Here is a 12,500-nt window from a genome sequence, read left to right as displayed (position 1 = left end):
TGTCTGTACTTCTCTGTTATCTGTTTTGGCAATCAAACAAGGAAATGCATTTTTCTTTTACATGTTCTGTGGTGCTTTATTCAGTAGGGGAAAATACACTTCTGAAATTTGTATTTCAAACTGTACACATATCAACAGAATATTTTTTAATTAGACAATATATATCCTGTGCTTGCAGTACTGGAATAGTCAATCTCAGAGGAAACAGTATCATCTCTGATCAGATCTTCACGGCAATGAGAAAAATGGCAGCTAACTCCTTCACACTTACCTGGTTAGAAACTGCATTTTCACAAACAAATGTTTCATAAAATTTAGCGAATTCTGGTGCATGATCATTAACATCAAGAACTTGGATATATACATTTGCTTCTGAAATTTTTTCAGGATTTCCTAATGGTTAAAGAAGATGGAAATAAAAATGTATAAATTATCTGCTATATATTTTAAAGTAATATAGACAAGACGAAATATTACCTAAATTTGACAGAGTAGAAAAACAGTAACTGACACTTACAGATACATTAAATACTAAATATTTTAAAATAATTCTGTTAATATATAACCTGCAATATGATTTAGCATGTGCTTTTGAAGTTAAACTTCTAATCTTAATTGCTAACATAGAAATAAGGGTGCTTTTTTGCTTTGCTGGGGTTCTGTCTATGAAATGGGTTTGTTTTTCTTCTCCAACATTATGTTAAATTACAATAGAATGTCATGATACTTCTTACAAAAGTTTGGATATGCTCACTTTTTCATTTACTAAGTTGGAAACTGATTTAAATGTAAAAAATAACATCTGATCTGCAGAAATTAAATGAGGTTTTGTTCATGAAGAGCATCTTACTGTGCTAGTCATGGATATCACAATGGTTGGTCACAACTTTTAAGAAATTCTATTACAGTTCCTTGATACACTTACTTACACTCCTTCACTACACTGTACTCCTTTCATATTTTGAAATTTCGAATTTTTTAGTGAAAATCTCACCAAAATTTACATAATTTCAAAATACTTATGCCACTGATAACCATGAATAATTATAATAGACACTGATAGTTGGTACTAGCTAAACAGAAAGTTGAGACTTCTATAAAGAACAGAGTTGGAACTTGGAAAAACAGAGTTATTCTATCCACCGGTCCCAAAAATATATTTGTAAAGAAGTCCATGTTTACCCAGACGTGTACAGCTTTACTCTTGATGGAAGTAGTAGATGAGATTACAGTTATTTTCCAAGTATTATTCGCACAACAGATTTGATACCTAGGCATTTGATACTCATGAAAGCTGTACTGTTTCTCTTAGATTAATATACTTTACTACTGTGGCTATGTAAAAGCTATGTTAATATGGCTTATATCCAAATGAAAAGGAAAATAAAGTCTGCCAATATGAGACACTTCAATTCCTGCATTTACTGCATTTACATAAGGTTATATTGCTGTAACTATCTCAGACAAGGAAAATCCAAACCTAATTATAATAATTTAATGATATAAAATTATGTGTGGAATAGGCCCTAAAATCAATCAGTCAATCAAACAAACAAAACCTTACGCAATAAAAATGTTCATAAATGTCACCTTGTCCTGGTTTCAGGTGGGATAGAGTTAATTTTCTTCATAGTAGCTTATATGGTGCTGTGCTTTGGATTTAGGATGAAAATAATGTTGATACCTGTTGTGGTTTAACCCAGCTGGCAGCTAAGCACCATACAGCCATTCATTCACCCTCCCCCCTCCCTCTCTGGGATAGAAGAGAGAATCAGAAAAAAACCTGAAGCCTGTGGGTTGAGATAAAGACAGTTTATTAGGACAGAAAATAAAGGAAAATTATTATTATTATTATTAATAATAATAATAATAATAATAATAATAATAATAATAGCTTGTACGAAACAAGTGATGCACAATGCAATTGCTCACCATCTGCTGACCGATGCCCATCCCATCCCTGAGCAGCCGGCCCCCCACCCCAGCTAGCCACCCCTATATATTGTTTAGCATGACGTCAGATGGTATGGAATACCCCTTTGGCCAGTTTGGGTCAGCTGTCCTGGGTCTGTCCCCTCCCAGCTCCTGCTGCACCCCCAGCCTGCTCGCTGGCAGGACAGAGCGAGAAGCTGAAAAGACCATGGCTTAGTGTAAGCACTGCTCTGCAACACTTAAAACATCAGTGTGTTATCAACATTATTCTCATCCTAAATCCCAAACACAGCACCCTACCAGCTACTAGGAGGAAAATTAACTCTATCCTACTCAAAACCAGGACAATACCACACTGATGTTTTATTTATTGCAGAGTAATTCTTGTACTAAGCCAAGGACTTTACTACTTCTCAAAGTGCCCTGAGAGTAAGGAGGGTGGAGTGGGGAGGGAACAACCAGGAGGATTGGGAGGGAACACAGCCAGGACAGCTGACCCAGACTGACCAAAGGGATATTTCAAATCACATGACACCATGCTCAACATTTACATTGGACATACCTGACCTTTAGGAAGGACAGGCTAGGGAGATGAGTATGGAGTTTCACCCTCTATGTCAATGACCAGTTGGAATGTATGTGGCTCTGCCTTGGGATGGCTGAGAAGCTAAATGAGAATTTATGGGTTAGGAGTAAAGGGAGGGCAGGGACGGGTGATATTATAGTGGGGGTCTGCTACAGGCCACCTGTCCAGGAAAAAAAAAAATGATGAAAATTTCTAAAAACAGTTAGGAAAAGTCCCGGTCCTCCTGGGAGACTTTTTAACCACCCTGACATCTGCTGGAGGGACAACACAAAAGTGCATTAAGCAATCCAGGAGGTTCATGGAATGCATCGGTGAAAAATTCCTTCTCCATGTGATAGAGAAGGCAAAGAGGAAAGGTGTTGTGCTGGACCTTATTCTCACCAACAAAGAGGGGCTTGTGGGGAATGTATAGGCCAAAGGTAGCCTTTGTCGCAATCACCATGAAAATGTGGAGTTCAAGTTCCTTAGGGCAGCTAGGAGGTTGCACAGTAAACTCACTAAGCCCCATCCAACCTGGCCTTAAACACTTGAAGGGATGGGGAATCCACAACTTCTCTGGGCAACCTGTACCAGTGCCTCATCACATTCTAAGAATGTCTTCCTTATCCTAATCTAATTCTACCCTCTGTTAGTTTAAAGCCATTACTCCACTCCCTGACAAAAAGTCCCTCCCCAGCTTTCCTGTAGCCCCCCCTTTGGGTACTGGAAAGTTATTATAAGGTCTCCCTGGAGCCTTCTCTTCTCCTGACTGAACAACCCAAACCCTCTCAGCCTATCTTCATAGGAGAGGTGCTTCAGTTCCTCGAGCCCCTTGTGGCCCTACTCTGGACTTGTTCTAATACATCCATGCCTTTTTTGTGCTGGGGGCCCCAGACCTGAATGCAGTACTCCAGGTGGGGTCTCACAAGAACAGAGTAGAGGGGGAAAATCACCACTCTCAGCGTGGTGGCCATGCTTCTTTTGATGCAGCCCAGGATAGAGTTGGCTCTCTGGACTGCAAGTGCACACTGCCAGCTCATGTTTAGCTTCTAGGCAACCAACACACCCAGGTCCTTCTCATCAGGGCTACTTTCAATCCATTCTCTACCCAGTCTGGGAGGAATACAGAGATGTCCAAGCAGTGAAGGATCAACTTAAGAAAGCTTAAGTCCAGATAGAATTGAATCTGTCCAAGGACATCAAGGCAAACAAGAGGTCTTCTACAAGTACCTCAATCACAAAAGAAGACTAGGGAAAATACGTGCCCTCTCTGGAAAGAAACAGAAGACTTAGTTACTCAGAACATTAAAAAGGTTGAGGTAATGAAACCTCTGCTTGAGCAAGGCGGTTGAACCAGATGACCTGCAGGGGTTCCTTCCCACCTCAACAATTCTGTGATTCTGTAAACCATAAAACTGGGAGGAGTGAGCTGGGAAGGGGGGGGGGGGGGGGGGGTAGGTTTGCCATTACTCATGGATTGACTGGGTATCACTTGGTTGGTGGTGAGCAATTGCATCGTGAATCACTTGTGTTTATTTTTTGTTTTGTTCTGTTTCCTTTCTTTTTTTTTTCTTTTTCTTTTCTTTCTTATTAAACTGCCCTTTTCTCAATACACAACTTATACAATTTTCTTTCCAGTTTTCTCCCCTGTCCCACTAATGATAGATCTGAAAAGAAGGTGTTAGAAAGAACAATTTGTTTATACTCTGTTAGAATAATTATAAACAGTTACTGGTCATGATGTTGATTTTTTTGCTCTTGAAGTTGTTGTACTTACCCTCCAAGTTGTATTATGTAGCCTCTTATTTGCTGTATATGATTCTTTTTTGCTGCTTATCATCTCTGTGGGCTGTTTTAAGGTTGCTTTTCATTTTATCACTGGGCTGTACTGTGTAACACTCCCTCATGAATGATAAAAGCAGTGATCACGAGCCTAACCTGATACCTGCTTTCAGCATTGCTGTTACTCTGGGAACCATCTCTTGGAAACTATTAACAATTATACTTCTTACCTTTTCTCCTCAAAGATCTGATCTGTGGAGGAAGGACAAGGAATGACACCTTCCCCTTCTTCTTCACCTTCCCTTCCTTCTCCACACCAGATACAATAGCTCTTGAGAATTTTGAATTTCTTTGGGATGTTTAAACCTGTATATTCCTATTGCTATGTCTCTTGAATGAATTTCTGGTTTGGTCAAAGGTTAAACATCTATTTAAGAATATCACGCAGAGATCTGCTGGGAGACAAGCTAGTTAAGAATGGCAGGGTGTGGGAGATAGTATGGACAGGTACGTAGAACAGTGGGGACCTCCACTGTTTTGGAACTTTACCTCTGAACAAGTGAAGAATCCTAAATCCTAAAAACTGGTGAAGTGTTTGGAAAAATATGCTGTCACTGGCAATTCCAGAGAGATGTAAATCACTGCAACATGCTGCAACCTGACCCATTTCTACTGAGCCATGTTCTACACTATTCAGCACCCTCAAGGGGAAGATAATGTCTCCGGATCTGATGACAAGATTGAGCTTTGAGAAGCTAGAAGGTCTTTGACTTAGTGTAAGTACTGATCAGCAACAACTAAAACATCATTGCGTTATTGACAGTTTTTTCATCCTAAATCCAAAAGACAGCATCATACAAGCTACTATGAAGAAAGTTAACCCTATCGCAGCTGGAACCAGGACACACCTGAAAACAACAGAAGGAAGATCTAAAGGTACTGAATACCTCTTAGAAGTCCTTCACCTACCAGCAAATTCAATCCATGTTTAGATGGCACTAATCATCACTTAGCTCTTAGAAAGGTCTGCTTTCACCATGGTGTAACATATCTACACTAGTAGGCAAGAAGTTTTGTAGCAACAATACTATTCATACTTACCTGAATGTATTGTTGGATAAGAGACATAAGGAAGACATTTTCCAATAAATAAAATCATATTAAGATATTCTAGGAGTACTAAATATCTATTAGATTACACACGTCAATATCTCAACCTGCTCTGCCTAAAACACAAGTATGCTACTCACAAAATATTCATTATAGTTAAAATATGCCTCATTTTCATACATATACCTGTGTATAAGTGTCACTGCTTCTCACTCATTCGGAAGTCCTTAAGACATTTTCTTAAAATAATCTAATGGACTTTTAAGAGAAACCTTTCTGCCTCACTTCAAATTATATGGCTTTGGGTGGTTCTTACATTGCTTTTTAAATTTATAATCCACTAGTTCCTTGGAGAAGACATTTGATTTCTTGGGACTTATGGAATCTGTGCTGATAGCTTTGAGTCTTTTGTCAAAGAAATGACAGCAAAAGCAACTACCACAGAGATAAATGGCTAGATACTCAGCAGTTTCACATTACTATTCCTCCTGTGAAATCATTAGAGCTGTGTTAATTTACCAAAGCTTATGATCTGTCAGTGTCATCTCAGAAATAGTTCTTTGGGGAATGACATTTCTCATGTTTAATCCCAATATTCACAATAATATAATAGGCAATGAAATAGTGCTTGGTTTATTTATTTTATTTTATTTACAAAAAGTAGCACACATCCCTTTTAGAAATAATACACAGAGTGCACGACTTAACCTTTTTAGTTAGGCCAGAAATGGGTGTGTAATGGACTTTGTAATTCTATTAGGAGTCAGGGAATACTTTCAGTGCCTTCAGCCATACACAAAGTGGCATGGGTAGAGCCCAGCCAGCTATCTTGGTTTATTCCTGACTTGCTTGTTCATCAGATTCGTGGATGCTGTGTTGACTTAAAGCCTACCATCAAATAAATGCTCACACAAACAGCACCTAGGTACTAGTAGGGACATTGGGACAAATCTGAAAATAAGTCTATCAACAAAAGTATATATGGCCAAAGAAGGGTGACAATTACACACTGAATTAATGATATGATCCATGACTGAAACCTTCAAAGAACTATAAGTTCTGCAGTCATGAAGTAGCTCTATAACACAATAAAAATGGACATCTGAAAAACCCTATGGACAAATGACTGTTGTCTCTTTAGAGCAAGTTTAGGTAAGACTAATAGTTAACTTTTCCACTGGAAATATAGAGAAATGAGAATCAAATTGAGCTCAAGCCAGTTGCAATCAAGGATTTTTTTTTTCATTCATTTTTAGTTCAATTGAGGGAAAGCTGAGCCAGTCATTCTAATTAAAAAATTAATAAATTGTCCAACAATCATCTTCTGAGTAATTAAATCACTGTCATGTAAATATGATGGCTTAAGGATTTTTTGCTGTCATGCATGCTTCTGTTATGACTGTTAGAATACGTCTATTTATGCTTCAGTCTTGTACTTGGTGGAAGCTGTTTAAAACCAAGTAAAAACTGATCAAATAAATCTTGATTTCTCTTGAGCTGGAAAAAGTCCTATGTATAAAGTGCAATAAGGTTCAACAGGTTGCAGGTTCCCACTACTTGAGTTTAAAGTCCGGTGAATTAGATCTTCTTCTGGGTACCTTTAAACCTAGTATCTCAACTGCATGAGGACAGGATGATCCTCATCACAAGTCATGCAATAACATGCAAATTACTGTCAATAATTTCTGATCTTTGTCATCATAGTAGAGGCAAAAGGCTTGGGTCCTGTATAAATGCTGGGGCATCAAATAAGCCCCCAGAGAGGTTGCTGCTGTAATGCAGTTTCAAGTTCTATCTCAGCTGCAATGAATAGCTACTGTGGATGAGGTCTAATGTCGTTTTGATTTGGCCTCAGTGGAGCCACAATGTCATCCGCAAAATGTCTCATAGTGTATGGTAGGACTATATTTCAAGGAATAAAATGTTACTAGTTCAAAATATAAATAATCTCAGGTATGTCCATAGCAAGGTGACCTAACTTCAATGCTTTGGAATATATTTTTATAGACAGTGACTTTATCATCACTAAAGAAATAAAGAATAAGTATAAGAATATGAAGATAATGAGGGCTCAGTCTGTCTACAATAACTTTCATTACTATGAAAGACCTGCTTTTTTCTGCTCAGGAGACACTTATTCATTTGTAACATTTAGTTCTTTCCTTTTTCATTGTTTAGCTAAACAGAAACGTCCAGACCAAAATCATCCTGCTGTGTTTCCATAGTTCTATTCAAGACATGACAAAAATATGCCAGAGATCAATTTTACCATCATCTGCCAGCTGTCCAACAACATGAAAAGTGAGATATATTTATATTAAAAAACTCCCAGAGAAGCTGAAAAGGAAGGTAATACTATCAATTTCCAAACACAAAATAAAGGCTTCAGTGAAAAAGGTTACTGAATATGTTGCATTGAACTTCTAGCAGTACTATTCTGACATATATACAGGGAATGCTTCCTTTGAGGAACTAATGAATATATGTTTAAAGTAGATTTAACAATAAATAGCATTTCACTGAGATTCAGAATTAAACTAACATGCTAAAAGTATTTAGCAAATCTGTTTGATTTATTGATTAGCCAGTTTTTTAAATTTGTATATTTTTTTCTATTTCTTCTCCTTCATAGGGATTGATGTGAAGAGTTTTTAAAAAGTATCTTAATAATCTTGTTAAACCACCTTATAAATTAGTAGTTGTTAATTTTCTAGAGCATTATCCCAGAGTTAGGGCAAGCAGGTAACCAAAAGTACAAATGGAGGCAACTGTATTTGACTTTCAAACAAAAACGACAGATGAAATCTATATAAAGGAGGTTTCAGAGATTTAATTGTCACTGAAGAGAAGTCTAACTGATTTAGGCCTTACATTCACAATTAATTTGAGCCACAGGTTTCTGACTGGTGTTAAATTAGACCCTGGCTAATTTCACACTAGTCAAAAATCTGGTGTGAAATTAACCAGGGTTTAATTTAACATAAGATCTTGCACTGCAGGAGCAATTCAGATGCTTCAGTGTAACTTGAAAGTGTTACATGCTCAATCCCATTACAATTTCCTTTTTTATTTTATTTTTTATTTTTTTATAAGGTCATCTTTTATGAAAGAGCACAGGACCTTGGAGCTCAAATACATTCTGCCTCTATTTAACTAATCATTTTAATAATGTTCCTTCATGTAGCAAGCAATAGTAGTATAATGAGAAGGAAGCATGCATTCTTCATTTAAAGTAAGGCATATTCAGAGGATAATTACAGTTTGCAGTATATAAAGCACAGTTCCTTAAATTTCTTACTCACTGGTTTCTGTGGCTGTAACAGTTATGTTGTGCCAAGAAGCAATCTCTCGGTCCAGAGGTTCAGTTGTAATGATTGTTCCATTGTGTTCATTGATGCTGAACAATCTCTTTAAATGCATGCCTTGGACAATAGAATACCTGCACAAAAAAAAAAAAATAAAAAAAGTGAAGCAAGAGATTCCCTAATACTGAAATGTTCCTTGAAAAGCAAGGACATATAAAGCTACTGTCAGTTGAGAAAACAGAGCTGTGCATATATACATATAAATGTGTGCTGCAACAACTCAGAAGTCATGAAAAATGTACACTTATAAACATTTAAAATTCACTGCTGCCAAGATCAAAGCTCTTCTTTCTATAAAACTAAATATGTCTCAGATCTGTATTAATGTGAACTGAATCTGAAATGCATTATTCATTCTTACATCTAAGTCAGGCTCACAGCAGGTGAATGACTTCGCTGAAAAGAAACAGCAAAAGTGCCACTTGTGAAATGAATAACACTAACAGCTAAGTGGAGGTATAATGGTAAATATATTTTATCATTGCTGACATGCTCTGATACTGAGGGAATGGGCATTATAAAGAAAGAAAGACAACTATGTATAATGGAGTGTCACATAGGCAGGCTACAAAATCCTAAAGTAGAAGATGATTGCAAATGAGTCCAGTGCTCCTGAGTCTTCATTTAAAACACTCTGGATGCTATGTCCATATGCAGACATGCACATGCACACATATGTACATACATACCATTCAAATTGTTAAAGTCACAGGCCAAAGATGGACTGAAAAAAGACACCAGAGATATTGGTTCAAATGGAAAGGATATTTACCAATATTTTTTCATGACATGCAAAAACAAACAAACAAACAAACAAACAAAAACAAAACACTGTGCCACAGTTCCTAGCAGAGTCTCTGTCACAGAAGTAAAATCTGTTTTCAGGGTTTGAAAGGTTCTTACCATTCCAGTTTGGAATTCCCACATTTAATTATTCCCTCTTTTATTGTACGTCTAATTTTGTTTCATAAAGACTTTCTATCTCTTGTTGGTATTTAATATTGTTGGTATTTAAGACTAGGCATTTAAGACAAATGCGTCAGCATTTGGATGATTATCTTTTTATCTAGACTTAGCTTTTTGTCTGTTTGGAAAAACAGTAAGAGAATAAATCAAGGAACCTTCATAACACAGACTGATTTTTTGTTGTTGTTTGAGACAAACACCACTTAGAAAACTCTATTTAGGGATTTATAATTCAATCTTTTCTTATTTATTTTTTTTATATACAAATTATGTGAATATTTCTCATTCTTTGCATCCAAAGCTTGTTGGAGGTTTCTGACACTGTTTTTCTTGGATTTTTTATTTTACTTTTTTATTAATCTGATTATAGATGAATAATTTTCAGAAAATCAATGCTGGATAATTTGTTTGTTTATTTATTTATTTATTGTGGTTTTGCAGACCACAATATGTCTTTGTGTTTTTTTGTTTGGTTGGTTGGTTTGTTTGTTTGTTTAATTTAAAAACTGGAGTTCTGATTCAGCACAGCCAGATATCTATATTATGAGTACCTGCTATCATTTGTAATATCAATGGTTTCAAAATTAGATCCATGTGTAAGTTAGCCAAATAACCATATCTGTATATAAAAGTGACACGCTCTATTATAAAGCAATTCAGTGATGCAATATATGTTTCACTGTTCAGACATACTGACTTCCTAGCAAGTTCCATGAAAGTATTTCAGATTCAGAAGTCATAGATAAGCACTATGTTTACATGTTTTTGTAAACATTGGAGATGCTAGAAAATCATCCAATTAAACAGCAAAACGTGTCATTTAAACAAAAAGTTATGTATATAACCAACATAGCAAACCTAAATTTTTATACATACCTTGTATTTTTTATTCCTATTTAATCTAACCTATAACTAGCTTACTAAATAACAGTAAATTAATAAGAAAACATAGTAAATGGCACTGCATTTACTATACTACTGAAACCCTAATTATGCTATATTCATATGTGTGTGTGTGTGTTTGATTTTGCTGTTAGGAATCTGACAAATTAATCTACACACCATAAATTATTTTGAACATCATGCATCTGTCCCTGTATCCTAGCTTCTTTAAATTGCAGAGTACAGTGAAATCAAGTAACATGAGAATTCTAAACCATGTGTTAAAAATTAATTACCTGTTTTCTCCCTTAAGAAACAGCAAAATTAATTTTCAAAATTAGAATCCTGGGGTATTCGTTTATATAATATATTTATATAATATTTCTGTGTGGTTATTGTGACAGATGTAGAGAATTGGTCAATTTTGGTCTTGCTAACTTGAACTGATATCAGAGGAACTGTTCTGTTTCTCCCTCCTAGCAAATAGTCCATCTCTCCTTTTCTCCAGCGGTTATGGGAAACAGACTGGAACACCTCTAGGCACTTACAGCTTTGACTATGGTACCCTGGCTCTGCTGTTATGCAGAACTTCTTCCAGGCCACTGTATAATAAATTATCCCATCTCAAAGTGATCTTAAAGCTGTACAAATTTCATTTATTTAGATTTTGGGCTAGGGATCAGGATTTAACCTAGAATAACATATGTTATCACAATGAAAGCACGATTAACTGCAATCATGAGCCAAAGTAAGGAATACAAATAGTCTTTGGGGACTTCGAAAATCCCAGCTCTGATTATATTTGAGGACTATTCAGATTTTTAAGTTAGGTACCTGACTGGGCTGTCATCATTGTCTGGATCTCTTGCAGAAACAACTCCTACCAATGAGCCATTTGCAACCCCTTCAGCTATCTCCATCACATAGTTCTCCAAGTTGAAAACTGGAGGTTCATCAGCATCTTGCACACTTATTTTGACAGTAGTTGTGTCTTCAAATGGTCCTTCTTTCAGAAAACGGTCATCAATGTATCTATTTACAACTTTAACGCTAACACTGTGTCTCCTCTTGCTTTCATAATCCACTCTCTGTTAAGAAAGAAAACAAGATGTGGAATATTTCTTTTTTTACACATTTGAATTAAAAACAGATCTATAGGTGGTGTGAAATTAAAGGCAAAATAATGTTACCTTTCTTTCAAATTTTTTCTTAATAGATACTACTAACATTAAAAAAAAAAACAACAACTTTAAAAACACTTTAACAATTAAATGATGCAATGTTTTATTTGCTGTCACATGTACACTGGTTTTCTTGTTACCATTAAACAACACTTCCCACAGAAGGTCATCCCTAAAACACCTTCTTCTATTAGTACTTGCATTTCCAACATAAGTGTAACTTTAGCAAACATTATTCTTGACTCTAACATAAAGAATGGGAATCAGTTAAATTCCACTTTAATTTAATCTTTCAGATTGTTAGAATGTACCCTCTAAAAGAAAAAAAAAATATCCAGAAGGCATCAAAGAGAGCTTAATAAACGCAGTTATATTATTATATTTGACTGTCATTATCCTCTGAAATTAAAAAAAAAAAAAAAATTAGAAACCTACCTGAGCTACAATTAGCTGAAATTAGAAAAAGAAATAAAATCACCACCAGCAACAACAAAAAATGTTATAACATTCAGTTCTTCAGGCTCCTGGATTTCACTAGAGACTATTGAACTTTATCTCAACTGAAGACCCAGATGGCCCAAAATGCTTCCTTCTTCCTATGTGAAGTCAAAATAAGTAACACAGTCCCAAATCCTCTGAAATATCTTAATTCATAAGTTAGTATATTTAGTACCTTTTTAAAGCTATGCCATTACAAAAAAAACTTGACTGCCTACC

General features: G+C 35.9%; 1 protein-coding gene across 17 annotated transcripts in view; it reads right to left on the bottom strand.

Moving 5' to 3' along the window:
- Positions 1-12,500, bottom strand: part of CDH19 (cadherin 19) — a 115,421-nt gene that overhangs the window by 17,418 nt on the left and 85,503 nt on the right. For all 17 annotated transcript variants that reach the window (XM_080578678.1, XM_080578684.1, XM_080578688.1 and 14 more), the window contains 3 exons: positions 11,437-11,690; positions 8,692-8,828; positions 272-393 (listed from right to left, as the gene is read on the bottom strand). In XM_080578678.1, the coding sequence (XP_080434804.1) occupies positions 272-393; positions 8,692-8,828; positions 11,437-11,690 (513 nt within the window). The remainder of the gene's footprint in view (positions 1-271; positions 394-8,691; positions 8,829-11,436; positions 11,691-12,500) is intronic.

This window comes from Anser brachyrhynchus (genome assembly GCF_964034855.1).
Source record: "Anser brachyrhynchus genome assembly, chromosome: 2".
Taxonomy (NCBI): Eukaryota; Metazoa; Chordata; class Aves; order Anseriformes; family Anatidae; genus Anser; species Anser brachyrhynchus.
The sequence above is the reverse complement of the archived record's forward strand: the minus strand, read 5'-3'. Positions and strand labels throughout refer to the sequence as shown.